Source organism: Syngnathoides biaculeatus, chromosome 23 (genome assembly GCF_019802595.1).
Source record: "Syngnathoides biaculeatus isolate LvHL_M chromosome 23, ASM1980259v1, whole genome shotgun sequence".
NCBI lineage: Eukaryota > Metazoa > Chordata > Actinopteri > Syngnathiformes > Syngnathidae > Syngnathoides > Syngnathoides biaculeatus.
The window spans coordinates 1250492-1267569 of record NC_084662.1 but is presented as its reverse complement, the minus strand read 5'-3'; the positions used below and the strand labels follow the sequence as shown (position 1 = coordinate 1267569).

Sequence of the window (17078 nt, the reverse complement as noted above, 5' to 3'; positions counted from 1 at the left end):
GACAGACCCTCCTCTCCAGTACCCCTAAGTAGACCTTACCAGGAAGGCTGAGGAGTGGGATCTGTCTGGAGTTGGAGCACACCCTCCGGTCACCCTTCTTGAAAAGTCTGCCAATTCAGAGGCACTGTCCCCGATGTCCACGCGATGTTGCAGAGCAACCCTTAACCTTTAACTGTTAACCCTAACCAGCCCCACAACATCCAGAGCCTTTAAGAACTCCGGGCGAATCTCATCCAACCCCGGGGCCCTGCCACCAAGGACCTTTTTAACCACCTCGGTGACCTCAACCCCAGAGATAGAAGAGCCCGCCTCAGAGGACCCAGACTCGTGGGAGGGTGTGTTGGTGGAATTGAGAAGGTCTTCGAAGTATTCTCCCCACCGACTCACAACATCCCGAGTTGAGGTCAGCAGTGCCCTGTCTCCACTATACACAGTGTTGACTGTGCACTGCTTCACCCTCCTGAGACGCCGGACGATGGGCCAGAATTTCCTCGAAGCCATCCTGAAGTCGTTCTCCATGGCCTCACCGAACTCCTCCCATGCCCATTTTTTTTGCCTCAGCGACCACTGAAACGGCATTCTGCTTGGCCAGCCGATACCTATCAGCTACCTTGGGAGTCCCTCAGGCCAGAAATGCCTGATAGGACTCCTTCTTCAGCTTGACAGCATCCGTCACTGTTGGTGTCCACCAATGCGTTCGTGGGTTGCCGCCACGACAGGCACCGACCACCTTATGGGCACAGCTCCGGTTGGCCGCCTCAGCAATGGAGGCGTGGAACATCGTCCACTCGTATTCAATGTCCCCCGCCTCCTCTGGGACACGAGCAAAGTTCTTTCGAAGGTGGCAGTTGAAATTCCTCACAGGGGAATCTGCCAGCTATTCCCAACAGACCAATACAATACGTTTGGGCCTGACTGGCATCTTCCCCACCATTGGAGCCAACTCACCACCAGGTGGTGATCAGTTGACAGCTCTCTTCACCCAGGTGTCCAAGACATGCGGTCGCAAGTCTGATGACACAACCACAAAGTCAATCATCGAACTGCGACATAGGATGTCCTGGTGCCAAGTAGAAATGTGAACCTCCTTATGCCTGAACATTGTGTTTGTTATGGACAATCCGTGATGAGCACAGAAGTCCAGTAACAGAACACCACTCGAGTTCTGATCGGTTGGGGGCGTCCTTCCCAATCACGCCCTTCCAGGTCTCACTGTCATTGCCCACATGAGCATTGAAGTCCCCCAGCAGAATGATGGAGTCGTCAGAGGTGGCGCGCTCCAGCACTCCCTCCAAGCACTCTAAAAATGGTGGGTACTCTACACTGCTGCTTGGAGCGTAAGCACAAACAACAGTCACGACCCATCCCCCTACCTGCAGGTGCAGGGAGGCTACCCTCTCATCCACCGGGGTAAACCCCAATGTACAGGTATCCTTATACCCACACCTGCTCGGCGTCTCTCCCCGTGGGCAACTCCAGAGTGGAACAGAGTTCAACCCCTCTCAAGAGGAGTGCTGCCAGAGCCTAAGTGGTGTGTAGAGGCGAGTAAGACTATATCGAGTCGGAACTTCTCGACCTCACGCACCAACTCGGGCTCCTTCCCTGCCAAAGAGGTGACATGTTGCTAGATTTAGTTTCTGTAGCCGGGGATCGGATCGCCAAGGTCCCCGCCTTTGGCCACTGCCCAGCTCACATTGGACCCGACCCCTACCACCCCTCTCACAGATGGTGAGCCTATGGGAAGGGGGACCCATGTTACCCTTTCGGGCTGTGCCTGGCCGAGCCCCATAGGTGCAGGCTTAGCCACCAGGCACTCGCCGTCAAGCCCCGCCTCCAGCCCTGGCTCTAGAGGGGGGCCCCGGTGACCCGTGTCTGGGCAAAGGAAACCAAGATCCAATTTTTGTTGTCATCATAGGGGTTTTGGAGTCGTACTTTGTCTGGTCCCTCACCTAAGACCTGTTTGCCATGGGTGACCCTATCAGGGGCATGAAGCCCCAAACAACTTAGCTCCTTGGATCATCGGGACACACAAACCCCTCCACCACAATAAGTTGACGGTTCGAGGAGGGGTAGATTGTTTGTATTAAATATAATTTGTATTGAAGATCAAAATAAATAAACATGTTAATGAAGAATAACATAAGAATGAAATAATCAAATGAAGAAAATAATCAGCAAAAAATCTATGTGGAAAAATGAGTAAAGAACAAGAACAAGCAATTCCACATTTCTTTCTCTCTTATCTAAATATATCTACACAACAGTTCAATGTTTTTTAATTAAACACTCCATGAATATTATTTTTCAACGGCTGAAATAAATTTGTCAATTTGAAGCATCTCCCTTTGTTGGAGACCACAGCCCTAACGCTCTCTGACTGGTCACTAGAGTAATGTTTTCCACTTCTTCTTCTTCTTCTTTTCCTTTCGGCTTGTCCCGTTAGGGGTCGCCACAGCGTGTCATCTTTTGCCATCTTAGCCTATCTCCTGCATCTTCCTCTCTAACCCCAACTGCCCTCATGTCTTCCTTCACCACATCCATAAACCTTCTCTTTGGTCTTCCTCTCGCTCTTTTGCCTGGGAGCTCCATCCTCAGCATCCTTCTACCAATATACTCACTCTCTCGCCTCTGAACATGTCCAAACCATCGAAGTCTGGTCTCTCGAATCTTGTCTCCAAAACATCCAGCTTTGGCTGTCCCTCTAATGAGCTCATTTCTAATCCTATCCAACCTGGTCACTCCGAGCGAGAACCTCAACATCTTCATTTCTGCCACCTCCAGTTCAGCTTCCTGTTGTTTCTTCAGTGCCACCGTCTCTAATCCGTACATCATGGCCGGCCTCACCACTGTTTTGTAAACTTTGCCCTTCATCCTAGCAGACACTCTTCTGTCACATAACACACCAGACACCTTTCGCCAGCTGTTCCAACCTGCTTGGACCCGTTTCTTCACTTCCTGACCACACTCTCCATTGCTCTGTATTGTTGACCCCAAGTATTTGAAGTTGTCCACCCTCGCTATCTCTTCTCCCTGTAGCCTCACTCTTCCCCCTCTACTTTTCTCATTCACGCACATATATTCTGTTTTACTTCGGCGAATCTTCATTCCTCTCCTTTCCAGTGCATGTCTCCATCTTTCCAATTGTTCCTCTGCATGCTCCCTGCTTTCACTGCATATGACAATATCATCTGCGAACATCATGGTCCAAGGGGATTTCAGTCTAACCTCATCTGTCAGCCTATCCATTACCACTGCAAACAGGAAGGGACTCAGAGCTGATCCCTGATGCACTCCCACCTCCACCTTAAATTCCTCTGTCACACCGAAGGCACACCTCACCATTGTTCTGCTGCCATCATACATGTCCTGTACTATTTTAACATACTTCTCTGCCACACAAGACTTACGCATGCAGTACCACAGTTCCTCTCTTGGTACTCTGTCATAGGCTTTCTCTAGATCCACAAAGACACAATGTAGCTCCTTCTGACCTTCTCTGTACTTTTCCACGAGCATCCTCAAGGCAAATAATGCATCTGTGGTACTCTTTCTAAGCATGAAACCATACTGTTGCTCGCAGATACTTACTTCTGTCCTGAGTCTAGCCTCCACTACTCTTTCCCATAACTTCATTGTGTGGCTCATCAACTTTATTCCTCTATAGTTCCCACAGCTCTGAACATCCCCTTTGTTCTTAAAAATGGGAACTAGAACACTTTTCCTCCATTCTTCAGGCATCTTTTCGCCCGCTAGTATTCTGTTGAATAAGTTGGTCAAAAACTCCACAGCCATCTCTCCAAATTGCTTCCATACCTCTACCGGTATGTCATCAGGACCAACTGCCTTTCCATTTTTCATCCTTTGTAGTGCCTTTCTGACTTCCCCCTTAGTAATCATTTCCACTTCCTGGTCCTTCACTCTTGCCTCTTCAACTCTTCCTTCTCTCTCATTTTCTTCATTCATCAACTTCTCAAAGTATTCTTTCCATCTATTTAGCACACTACCGGCACCAGTCAACACATTTCCATCTCTATCCTTAATCACCCTAACCTTCTGCACATCCTTCCCATCTCTATCCCTCTGTCTGGCCAACCTGTAGAGATCCTTTTCTCCTTCTTTCGTGTCCAACCTGGTGTACATGTCTTCATATGCCTCTTGTTTAGCCTTTGCCACCTCTACCTTTGCCCTACGTCGCATCTCGATGTACTCCTTTCGCCTCTCCTCAGTCCTCTCAGTATCCCACTTCTTCTTCGCTAATCTCTTTCCTTGTATGACTGCCTGTATTTTGGGGTTCCACCACCAAGTCTCCTTCTCCCCTTTCCTACCAGATGACACACCAAGTACTCTCCTGCCTGTCTCTCTGATCACCTTGGCTGTCGTCGTCCAGTCTTCCCGGAGCTTTGGTTGTCCATCGAGAGCCTGTCTCACCTCTTTACGGAAGGCCACACAACATTCTTCCTTTCTCAGCTTCCACCACATGGTTCTCTGCTCTACCTTTGTCTTCTTAATCTTCCTACCCACCACCAGAATCATCCTACATACTACCATCCTATGCTGTCGAGCTACACTCTCCCCTATCACTACTTTACAGTCAGTAACCTCCTTCAGATTACATCGTCTGCACAAAATATAATCTACCTGCGTGGTTCTACCTCCGCTCTTGTAGGTCACTATATGTTCCTCCCTCTTCTGGAAATAAGTGTTCACTACAGCCATCTCCATCCTTTTTGCAAAGTCCATCACCATCTGCCCTTCAAAGTTCCTTTCCTGGATGCTGTACTTACCCATCACTTCTTCATCGCCCCTGTTTCCTTTACCAATATGTCCATTACAATCTGCACCTATCACAACTGTCTCGCTGTCTGGGATGCTCAGAACTACTTCTTCAAGCCTTCAAATAAGATTCCAGATAAACCACGAAAATGAATTTAAAGTGCATGAAAATTTTAAGTCACTATAACACTAAATCAATGGGAGCCCTTAGCTTGATTATCTACAATGAGATGGTCTCATCTGGGGGTAATGGGAGACAGTGACACCCGAAGTGTGTTGCTTATGTATATTACGTTGTTTTGTTTTGGTTGCTGTCATTGCAGAAAACCCTCGCTTCACACAGATAGGATCTCGGAAATGGCAACAGGGTTTTCAGTGCTATGGTATTCTTCCATAAATTTAATCCAGAACATCGACAGAGTTGTTGTCTCAAAAATATTTTTAAAGGCACCGTCAATCTCCAGCAGTTGATTTTCTTGCACAGACATGCAAGATTCACCTGGTTTGTTGATAAATGGGTCACAGATCCATCCCTTGGCTGTTCATGGGTCCTTTTTGGTTCAGAAGTAGCGCTTGAACTCAAAGAGAGGGGATTGTGCATCAGCTGGGAGAATGTTAGTCTCACATAAAATTCCCGCTAATGTTTGAAACATGTCAAATATGCCTCTGTTCACACGCCGTCTCACAAATCCATTTTGGCTTTAAATCCAGCTACTTTATCTGCCATCTTGAAGGCTGTTGTCATTTTCCATTGAGCAGGCTGAATATGTTGCACAAGTAAGCCAGTTATTTGAATCTCGGGCGAATCTCATCCAACCCCGGGGCACTGCCACCAAGGACCTTTTTAACCACCTCGGTGACCTCAACCCCAGAGATAGAAGAGCCCGCCTCAGAGGACCCAGACTCGTGGGAGGGTGTGTTGGTGGAATTGAGAAGGTCTTCGAAGTATTCTCCCCACCGACTCACAACATCCCGAGTTGAGGTCAGGCTCATCACTGAAACACGCTGCCAGTGGCGATTTCTTTTCTGAGAAAAATCCTTGCAGTGGCACTCGTAATTCAAACACTCTTGTGAGCGATTTCCCTCTGCATAACCATCTTATTTCTGTGTATAAGAAAAGCTGTGTGTACTCCACGTCCATCTCCTCACGGAACTCCTCAAAAAGGCGCGAGTTAAGGGCATGCGCTTTGATGTGGTAAATAACTTTCTTTTTCTTGGAAGTTATAGGTTTTTCTGCTGTCTCTTCACTTGGGCTTTTCCCCTTCGAAAAGAAATGTTCCAAAGACATTATTCATTATTTCTTCGGTGGCCCGGTACCAATTGATCCACGGACCGGTAACAGTCCGCGGCCCGGTGGTTGGGGACCACTGCCTTCACACATTGATTTTTTTTCTTTTTTTTTTTTTTTACACTAATATACAGTATTTAATCACTCTATTATATTTAGATGTACACTGTAGTTGTCCTGACTTTTCCCGTTTTCTCTTTTTTCATGTCATTTACAGCATGTGGTCGTGGTTACTACAAGACTTCCTCACAGGACCTACAATGCTCTCTTTGCCCAATGCACAGTTTTATGGACCATGAAGGCTCCTGGCGCTGTGACTGTAATGATGGCTACTATCGAGCTTTTTCTGATCCTCCTTCTGCAGCTTGCACAAGTAAGTCTGCCTTGGTGATGTTTGAACTACATCAATTTAAATGATGAAACCCTCATGAGAAATGTGTCCAACTTGCTGTCAGCAATGCGGACAAAACTGACACCGGGTGTACAAAGACCAATTAACATGTTCAGTACCCGATACTCCCGAAGCACCGCCACTGGACTCCCTGAGGGACACAGCCTTCTCAAAGTCCCCAAAACACATGTAGATTGGTTGGGGACACTCACATGCACCTTCAAGGACCTTGTTGAGGCTATAGAACTAGTCAACTGTTCCATGGCCAGGACGAAAACCACACTGCTCTTCCAGAATCAGAGATTTGACTTCCCGACTGGCTCTCCTCTCTAGTACCCTGTCCTTGCCATTCAGCTTCACTCTTTTGTCTACACTAGTGTTTACATAAGATTGCATGTACAGTAGAAGTTAATTCATTAACTGACGTAGGATGGCTAGACAATGGCAATAATAAGGTTACCAAAGCACAATAACCTGTTACATTGTTGGGCAATTTCTCAAAAGGCCAGTTACCTCCGCACCACTACGTCACTATGCGACAATGGCTTAAATGAACTGTTAATCACAAAAATGATTTTACACATCAATTTTGATAAATTTCCTCATTTGTTTCTGGTTCTGGTCAAATCGGTGTATGTGAAATTTCTCAAAGCTACATCAGTAGAAAACATTGTTTTTTTTTTGTTTTCAAGTTTTTCAAGAAGTTAATTGATATTAATGGATTTTTATCAGGTACTGTTTTTTCATTAATTCTATAGTGCAGTTATCAGGTAATAATGTGAGAATGACTTGCAACAACGGTCTTGAACTCATGCAGACTACACAATCCTTTAATGTGGCATTGTGTATGTGTACAGGTCGTCTCCCTAGGTGCCACACAAACAGGGAAAGTAAAATAATTGTCAACGTCTCCATCCAACAGCAGAATTAAACTCCACTCACTGTTTTTTTCACCGGGTTGAGATGACAGTGCTCTAAACACCACTGCCCTCTTTGTAACTGGACTACAGTGGCCTTAGCAGTGGGAATGAGAGGAGCTATCTTACAAATAGCCAAGAAGAAAAATGTGTCTTTAGTATTAACAATGGCTTCAAAATCAAAAAGCTTATTACAATGAGACAAATGTACCCACGTCAAATATTCTGCTATTTTTATATCTGTAGGTGTTGTTAGGATGTGTCGGGTTGTTTCGTTGGAAAAAGTTCTATTCATTTTCATAATTTAAATATTATGACCAAGCAATATTTTTTGCAAGTGCAAGTCAAGCATGCTGTACAAATATTTTTTGTGTATCATGTGGATTTACCTGTCCTACCATCCTTCCTGTTGAGACATGCATTAGCCCATGGGTCAATATAGCTGCCCATTTATATAGGTTTTTGGTAGGATAAGCTTATGCTTGGTCATACGTAGATGTTTTTTTTTAGTTTTGCCCCATTTTTCTCCTACACTTCCTGTTCCGCCTTCGGACTCTGTTGTTCCATTTCTTTCAGCGTGTCTTTTTCTAGATTTTTAGCTATGTTAATTATCTTAATTTGAGTTTTCCCTATGTAGCTTCCTTTGATATTCTGTCAGCGAAAGCATTTCCCAATGAAATCGTATCGCATTTGTATACAGCAACAGTTTTTGCAGTTGTATTGCATTTAGTGATTCACCCAACAATTTTGCATGTGTTCCTTTGTCTCTGGGTGACATCATCCCACTATTTTTCCAGTATTGTGCAAAAATGTGCACCATTGCAAATGCATATTGGCTGTATCGTTACATTTTTTTCCTTTCATTATTTTGCATGCCTCAGTTATTGCCACTAGTCTGATGCTTGTTTTGTTCCATCTTCCGGAAGTGGCAACAACGTTGCTGGATTAAGAGTAGTACATCAATGCCATGACTATGTGAGGAACACGCAGCACCAGAGGGTGGAACAAAATAATTGGGGCGTTTATTTCGATGGCTGGCCACTGTGACGGTCCTTGCGCAATGTGGCAAGCCATATGCTACGCTATCCAGTTTAGATGAGAAATGAGCAATTGGTCTCATTTTATCTCTGTATTGCTTAGTCAACACAGAGGTTCTAAACCTTTGTAATTGGCCATTTGATTAAAAAAAAACAAAAAAAACATATATTTTGGCAAAGCCAAGACTGTGCTTGTCACTAATGCTTGATTTATGTCGCGAAATGCTTTTTCCGCTTCGGTTGTCCATTTCAACAACAATGTCATTTTTAAGTCTTACTCATACATTATTTTGTGTAATGGAGCTGTTACCTCTGCATAATTTGGTATTTACGACCAGTTTGGCAGCCTCCCATGCGTTCTCTCTGGTATGGGTTGTTTTCACGTGACGTCACCCGCTAGGCTGCCTCGAATGGTGGCCATTTTCATTCCCTGAGCTCCCGTTACTCATACATAGGCAAGGTGGACGACATTATGTTTCTAACCGCATTTATTGAAGATGCGACCGACAGCACATCATCCCAGACTGACTCTTGGGCTACCTGGACAGGACTGCGTAACAAAGGTGCAGTATTGTGCCCTTGATCTTTTACTCTATGTGACAGAAATCACGAAGGAAGAGCACTTACCTGTATGTTAACACGGAAAATGGCGGTGGAATATTATTTTTTTAATATCGAGGCAAACTCCATTTATTCAATTTTGTTCAAAAAGTAAAACCTGTTTATTAGTTTACCACAGGCAAAGCGAAATGTTAATTTGTTGAAAATTTGATGACAATGGCAGAAAGACAAAAGAATAAACAAATCCAGTATTTCACAAAATTCTCAAATCTTTCAAGTGACAAACATAAAAACGATCTTAACTGAAATGTTGGCCTTATGAAAAGAGTATCGATTAAGTTTGTTAGCTTAGTTCAGCGACACATCAGCACGATGAAGGTTGAGAAAGGGCAGTGGGATAGCAGCGTCAGGCAATCGTCCACAAAGCCAAGTCTCCAAGAAAGCACAGAGCCACAGAACATCCGAAGTCTTTTGTTGGAAGCGTTGGATGATGTCCCCGCTTTCGAAGTTGGATTTGTAACCCGGAGCACGAGTCTCTTCGTCGCGAGGCTTTTGAAGAGTGTGGCGACCAGCAACTCTGGAAAAAACTTCAGCGAATTGGCTAGAGTTGTCCAAAAAAAAAAGTCTGAAGAAAAGTCAGAAGAAGGCTCTCTGATGATTAGCAACTCCTCTCTTGTGTACTTGAGTCCCGAGACACCTGTGAAACACAAAAACACAAACAGTAAGCGAGAGTATGGATAGGTTTCCGATGACATCACCCCAGTCCCAGGAGACCCTTGTCCCCCATTTTGTGTGTCTGAAGCAAGGGAAGCGTCTATGTCAACAAACCAAGCAAGTCCCTTTCGTCCGATAATATGGGCCACACATGTCTAGATTGGGGCTGTACTAACCGCGCTGAATTTGGCAAAACAAAGAGGTAGTATTTTGACATTCCAAAGGTCCTTGTCAACCAGGGCAGTAAAACTAAGCAACTGTCGACAGAAAGACAGAACCTATGGTTGTCGAGGATCAACCGAGCAGGATTCAGGGTTAGGTTACCGAACCTTCCTGATCCAACAAAGAGACACTATAAAGTTTGCTCTAACCCTAACCCATAATTTTGTAACACGTAGCGTTTTCAATTAAATACTTGAGGCAACAAGGAATGAATAAATTATGTATTCTACACAAAGGTATGACAATTCTTTAAGAGAAAAAATTTGACTTACATTTTTAACTGCAGAGGGCGGTAACCACTAAGACTTCTCTTCTATAACTGTCTTGCTATACCATAATTTTACTGAAGCCTCGACTGCAAAAAGAAGGGCAGCCACGTGTGAACACACTTCTCTAAGACTGGCCATACAGGTACAATGACTGGAGAGAACACAGCCATCTTTTTGGGATATGATCCATGGATGTAGTAGTGGCTCAGTAGACCTCTGAGAATGTCTTGCTCGAGCCGCCATTACACACTGATTACCGATCACCTGTTGCCGTATATTTTGAACCAACCCACTTACAAAGTCATTATAGGCTTGAAGAGACTTTAAGCCTATAGTTCATCAAGGGTATATGCACTCACAAAATTCACGAGATAATTAACAATATCGAATATGTAATGTCAGGGTAGCCTTCCACATCGTCACTCCAGTCGCTTGCTTGAAATTCATGTGTATCTTTGCCGCCGATGTCCTTCAATTTCTGCAAATATCTGGCTCTGCTTAAAGTGTCAGACGTTTTTTTGTCCACTACGTTTGCATTTGGTTTAAACAACGTCATAACTTTTACACTAAACGGAAAAATTAACGGAAGAAAAAACTTCACGCGTCACCATTTACCTATGTTCTTTGAACTCTAAGACACACTGTATGGCATCCGTCGCAACGCATGATGGGTAATCAGAAACCTATCCATTCTGTAGACTTCAACACTGGGTACGCGTTAGGTAGGGAGGTCAAATGGCGGCGCGCAGTGGTTCATCAAAAAATGTGACGTCAATGAAAACAACCTTTGCGTGTGTGTGGGGCATTTCGAGACTCAAGTACAGAAGAGAGGACTTGCTAACCATCAGAGAGTCTTCTCCAGAATTTTTTTGGACAACTCACGCGAATTTGCTGAATCTTTTTCCAGAGTTACTCATCGGTGTGCTCTTCAAAGCCTCGCAGCGGCGAAGAGGGACCCGTGCTGGCACCCAATTTCACCTGCAAAAATTGTGACACCAACTGGTGCTTCCATCGATCCATCTTGCAAACCTACGCTCCCTATTGTAGGGATTTGCGTGTTTGGACACTACGCGTGTTCGCTGATCGAGGAAGAGATGTCCAATGATTAGACAAAGTTAACAGCAAATGGATTTATTACATAGGAATGTGCAATACAGATGTCCGGGTCTTATCTAGGTATCTGCCACACACGAGACGAGTGTCTTCTGGGAGGATAGCCAATGTAGGTGGGGTTGTCAGCACCGAGCCAGGTAGGTTTGGACCTACGTAAACAGTGTAGGTCAAGAGCTTCCTTGAAGTGTTCAGGAGCAACCGCCAGATCATCTAGGGTGATAGGAACAACGGAAATGGGTAAACGTAAAGTTACTAATGCACATCCCCTCCGCACCACAACCACACATCAGCACAGCTGACAGGTTGGAAGAAAGGTGCTTCTTGGGTCTCCACACACTGATCATCAGAGATATTGCCAATTGGTGCACCTTTACCTTTAAGGAAAATAGAAGTGAAGATTTGGTTTGGTTTGGAACAAACACAGGTTTGTTCTTTTGGGCTGGTGTTACCGGGTGGCCAGTATCCCAAATTTTGCATTCATTTTAGTCGGCACAGAATTTTTCACAAGATCTAGAACATAGGTGGAGTTGACAGAAGAAGAAAGAACACAAAACAAAGGTCTAAGGTCCCATACATACAACACAGTCACTCGTGGTTTTATTAGCCGCTTGTTCCACCATTAGGAATGAATTATAGTTTACTGGGCTTAATGCCTGTCAAAACTCTAAACCACTCGTCCACTGATAGGGCTTTGTTTACAATACAACTCTTCTCTGTGATAAATATTTTCCGGGTGGGTTGTGCTAACAGCTGGCACTGATATGGGTGTGGGTATGGGGTATTTTTGAGTAATTTCCCAGATCAAAATACCAAGAACAACAATAACACCAATAATAAGAATGCCATAGATTCCTGCTGTCCCTCTCTTGGTCCGAAAAGCAATTGGACCAGTTGTAGGAATAATGGTAAACAATAAAACAACAACAAACAATAAAATAAAAGTGCAATTAAGAGTCTGTAGCAGGGCGAAGCATATAATAATGAAACCACTGAGTTCCTTTTCCCTCCAAGGGGACAGCTCTGGAGGTACGAGCAGTCACCTTGTGTCGGCCAGATCAATGCGGTTCTGACCACTTACAAGAGAGTCGTTTAAGGTAGACAGATGACCATTTAGGAAGATCAAGTGCAGGAGGTGGTGATGGAAGAGTTTCCCGGATCTGTGAAGAGAAATTAGAAGGAAAAGAATGCAGTTGTGGCCAAAACAGTTTATGAGAAAACTTGGGAGACACGGCGCATTCCTCCAGTGGTTGGAGTGAGGAGGAAGGGCCAGGCATCAGACAACCTGTAAGAAGTTCGTAAGGAGAGAAACCAGTAGAGCGAGACCCAGTTTGTCTCTCAGAAGTTAGAGAAAGGGGGAGAGGGTGAACACAATTCATGCCAGAAGAGGTACATATTTTATCCAGTTTTTCCTTCAACGTGCGATTCATACATTCAACTGAACCTTGACTGGCAGGGTGATAAACAGGGGTAAACAGGGTAAACACAAGCAAACTTGTGAGTTAACCCTAACCACCTCTCTGCAGTACCTTTGTGTGTGGATGTGAAATATGTACCGTCTTCCGAGCAGATGAGAGCGGGGAAATCGTGCGTTGGAATCCAGGGGTTCACCAAAGCTTTCATGACCGACATGGTGTCTTCACAAGCGCAGGGGTAGGCTTCAGGCCATCCAGAAAAGGTGTCAACAAAAACAAGAAGGTAGCGCTTACTTTGAGCAGGAGTGATTATATCTATGAAGTCCATGACCAGTTCAGCACCGGGCCAGGTGGGTGGGTCAAATGAACCTGGCAACGGTCTTAGGGTTGGGCGAACATTGTGTAGCTGGCAAATATTACAGTCACGACAGTGGGGGTGATGCAAGTCAGACATTTTAGGATGCAACCACATGCGAAGTTTGGTTAGCATTGCTCTGGGGCCAATATGAGCCATAGAGTGAGTTTCGGTCAATATAGCTTTTGTTCAGGAGAGGCGATGTGCTGTATTTTAACCAATTCAGTATGAGACGGAGGTTCGGGCAGGTCAGGAGAGGATTTGTCAGATAATTGGACAAGCATCTGTGGGACATAGCCCGCAGCCTGCTTGGCAGCATTATTGCCAAGGGCTGTGGTTGAAGGGACCTTGACGATCGCCACCTCCAAAGGTTTGGCCAGGGCTTTGTCTAATAGTTGGATCAGTGTCAAATGTGCAAAAGGGGTACCTTTGGCTGTTTTAAATTCATTCCGTTTCTATGCAGACAGGTCCAACACAGCAGCAGAGACAGCGTAAGATGAGTCAGAATAGACAGTGACAGATTGTCCCACCGCCAGGTCCCATGCAAGACAGAGTGTGAGCACTGCTGCTGCCTGGGCTGAGGGAGCAGATGTTCGTACGGTAGAGGAAACAGTTAAAAATTAATCTGAGGGCTGCTGCTCCACTACAGCAGCCGCGGCAGCCAAAGAGCCATCCGGCTTACGGTAACAGCAACCATCAGTGAACAGGACCCTGCCGTTAGTCAGAGGTTGGACAGATAGATCAGCACATGGATGAAGAGAATCAGTCACAGCAATTCCCAGCAGTGTGGGTTTACATGCAATTCGTCAGTCATGTGAGAATTTTCAACAGGCGTGTTTGCCTCTGAGAAGATAGTGTGAATACTGATGAAAAAACGTAGGCTGTCACTGAGTGCTCAGTTAGAACCACAACGGGATATGACATTAACATGTGTGCAGTTTTCTGAATAACTTTGGTAAGCCCAGCTGCAAACCTAGTGCTTCCAGTGCTTTTGGCCGCAAGTGGATCAAGTGGAATGCTCCAATACATCAGGACACGACACTTTCCATCCCTCTTCTGGTACAATGTAGCATTCACAATGGTAGGTGTAACAGTAACATCTAAGTGAAATGGGATGGTGTAATTCGTGCCAGCCAGCTACTGATGCGAGATCATGTACAAGAGTGGTATAGACAGATGCTAACCCCCCCCCCTTCAGCACCTCTCCCTTCCTTTGTGTCTGTGTGTGTTTGTGGTGTACTTGCGTGTGATTCAGGGCGCGTGTGTGCGCGTTCGTTGTGCCTCCTTCCTCATTTCCAGTCCCTTTTTCGCATCCAGACACCAAATACACATTTTCTCAGTCCCATATTTTCTTCCTCATGGGTTCGTTAACCTTTTTCTTCAACATTGCCATTACCGTCACAGTCATCGTCATTAAATGAGCAGTGCGCGTTTCTCTTTTCACCTCTTTAAAGGTCAAGTGTCATCCCTATAAACATTCTATAATAGATATTGGAATTAAAAATACATATAACATTATTCACTTCAATGTCTATACAAAAAAATAAATATGAGCGGAGAGCGCATCATCCATGCGCAAAGTTGCGGAAGTGTCATTCGACATCTAAGTGGTCGCCATATTGGCTGCATCTCCTGTTTGTGACCTCACCCCGGACATTCGCCACTGAAAATACGCTCTGGCCCCTATGGTGGGAGACGAACACGCACCTTCTGACACGGAAGCTCTTTTCGGAGAAGAAAACATCTCACAACCGAGTGAAGTTACCGGGGCAATATTACCCAATTGTTTTGAGCCATATTTAGATGGTATGCGATCACGACCAATCTGCCTCCCCGTCCGATCCACTTCTGCGGCGGTCGACACAAGGCCGGCGGCCGGCTCGGCCTTGTCGAGAAGGCTGGGAAGGCCGAGCCGGCCCCTGGCCTTGTTGGCCTGGGTGGCTCATTTTGGCGCCAAGGTGGCTTACCATGGTGCTGAGCTGGGCCGCTTTAAGGCGTTGATCATAGCCACCGCCGTCTGCGATGAACAACATCACTGAGCCAGGGTCCTTTACGGCGTTGTTCCTAACCGCCGTCCGCGATGAACAACACTGCCGAGCCGGAGCGCTTTACGGCGTTGTCGTCACACACAGTTGAGTGCACCACTGTCGGCTGCGTTGTAACAGAGCCGCGAGCCTGACGCAGCAGCCTTTGCCTAAGCCGTGACCGGCGGAAAGGGTGCCTTGGTCGGTGTGGCTCATTTTCGGCGCCGAGGTGGCTTATCACGGCGCCAAGCCGGGCTGTTTCACGGTGTTTTTGTCACACACGGCCGAGTGCGCCATTGTCATCAGCATTGTTAAGAGCCGCCGCCGTCCGCAAGCCGACGCGGCAGCCTTCGCCGGCGAGCCGACGCACCAGCCTTTCGCCAGCAAGCTCGATGCTGAAGCCGTCCGACGAGCACATCGACACATTTAGCACGCCTGTCATACATATGCAGATTTTTTGTTACGTTATGAGAGATTGATTATGTGGTCCGCCCCAAACTATTATTCTTTTTTTTTGTAGCTGTATACACACCTACCTGTCATTTGGAACCCACAAAGCTCTCGTCCTTTGCACCCGTGCAGTGCATTTTTCAGGACGACGTGGGTTTCTTGGAAACTCATGAAGGTTAAATCCATCCTCCCAAGTGTTCAAGCAATATCCAGCAATGCAACAAGCCGGCATTTTGGCTCAGATGAAGGAACAACGAGCTAGCTTCCCGCAGGTAAAACTTACAGAAACAAACGAGTCTGCTGGAGGGCGAACTTGCACCGTAAGTCACTTCCTGCTTCTTCTCGAAAAAAAATACTTGAGAGGATTTTCATGGCGGGAGTCACAAAAAGCCATATACGTCAAAATAATATTTTGTGGGGAGAAAACGGATGGGTCTATAGCGACTTCCATTTTTTTCATTAACAACATACTAAAAATCATCCATTTCATGACCCTTGACCTTTAAGTTCCATGAGCCCTTGTCTTTCATCGTCTTTTACATTTATATTATATTTGCATAGTCTCTCTCAATTTCCTATAACTTCATTGTCAGTTTGTCCCAATTCCTAATTTGACCTAAATTGTGCTTTTGCCATTTTTTTAATCCGTGCTTCCTTTCTTTATCTTGTTTATTTTTGTCAACATTAGCCATCGCTTGCCCCTCAATTTCAATGTCCATTTCATCTTTAGTCAGATTATATTCAGCGCATTCACGATCAAATTCACCATCCATGAATATTTATTTCATTTAGTGGTCACTCTTCTTCGACTAAACCCAACCGAATTCCCATCGTGCAACAAATTAGAAAGCCTATACTATTCGTTTTTTTTGTACGCCACCTTGCAACGTCCGAGGCTCAAACGGACGGCAAACACTGTTTTTAAGGGATCCTATCCCCCTTAGGTGTAACAGTTTGTATTTTATTCTCTTTATCTCTTATTCTCTTATTTCTTTATCTCTTATCCTCACTTCTTTACCTCTTATTCTCAATAACTCATATGAGGCATGAACAATTTGATACCATTGACTTCTCAAATTTAGGCAGTTCAATATGCAGAATTCGACAGTAACAAGCTTCTGCTTACCTTTGGTTTTGGTCTCGACCTGGAGAAGTCAGAAGTACAGACGTCTACCCTCGACTTGTCCTTAAAACACTCCTGTGTTTCTCATGTCTCCAAAAAATCCAACGCCCGTCCGTCTACCTCCCTCGACTTACGGTCGGGGTCACCAAAAAATTGTAGGGATTTGTGAGTTTGGGTTAGTGTTCGGTGATTGAAGAAGAGATGACCAATGATTAGACAAAGTTAAGAGCAAATGGATTTATTACGAAGGAATGTGCAATTACAGACGTCCGGGTCATAATAGTTAAATGCTGCTTCACCATGCTTGCATTGGACTCTGCGCTCCACTATTTGATCTGGGTCAGTCAATCTTCACCCAGGGAAAATTCTATTAACTTGTCAGATTTAATACAGTTGACTAAAAACTGTAACAAAACTGTACAGCAGTTG

The 17078-nt window shown here is 45.2% G+C and overlaps 1 protein-coding gene across 8 annotated transcripts in view; it reads left to right on the top strand.

The window, feature by feature from the left end:
• The window catches only part of epha7 (eph receptor A7), a 217983-nt gene that overhangs the window by 79249 nt on the left and 121656 nt on the right, over positions 1-17078 (top strand). For all 8 annotated transcript variants that reach the window (XR_009793889.1, XR_009793890.1, XM_061812988.1 and 5 more), the window contains one exon: positions 6279-6434. Coding sequence is in view for 6 of the 8 variants with exons in the window: in XM_061812988.1 (XP_061668972.1) it covers positions 6279-6434 (156 nt within the window). In the remaining 2 variants the exon portion in view is untranslated. The remainder of the gene's footprint in view (positions 1-6278; positions 6435-17078) is intronic.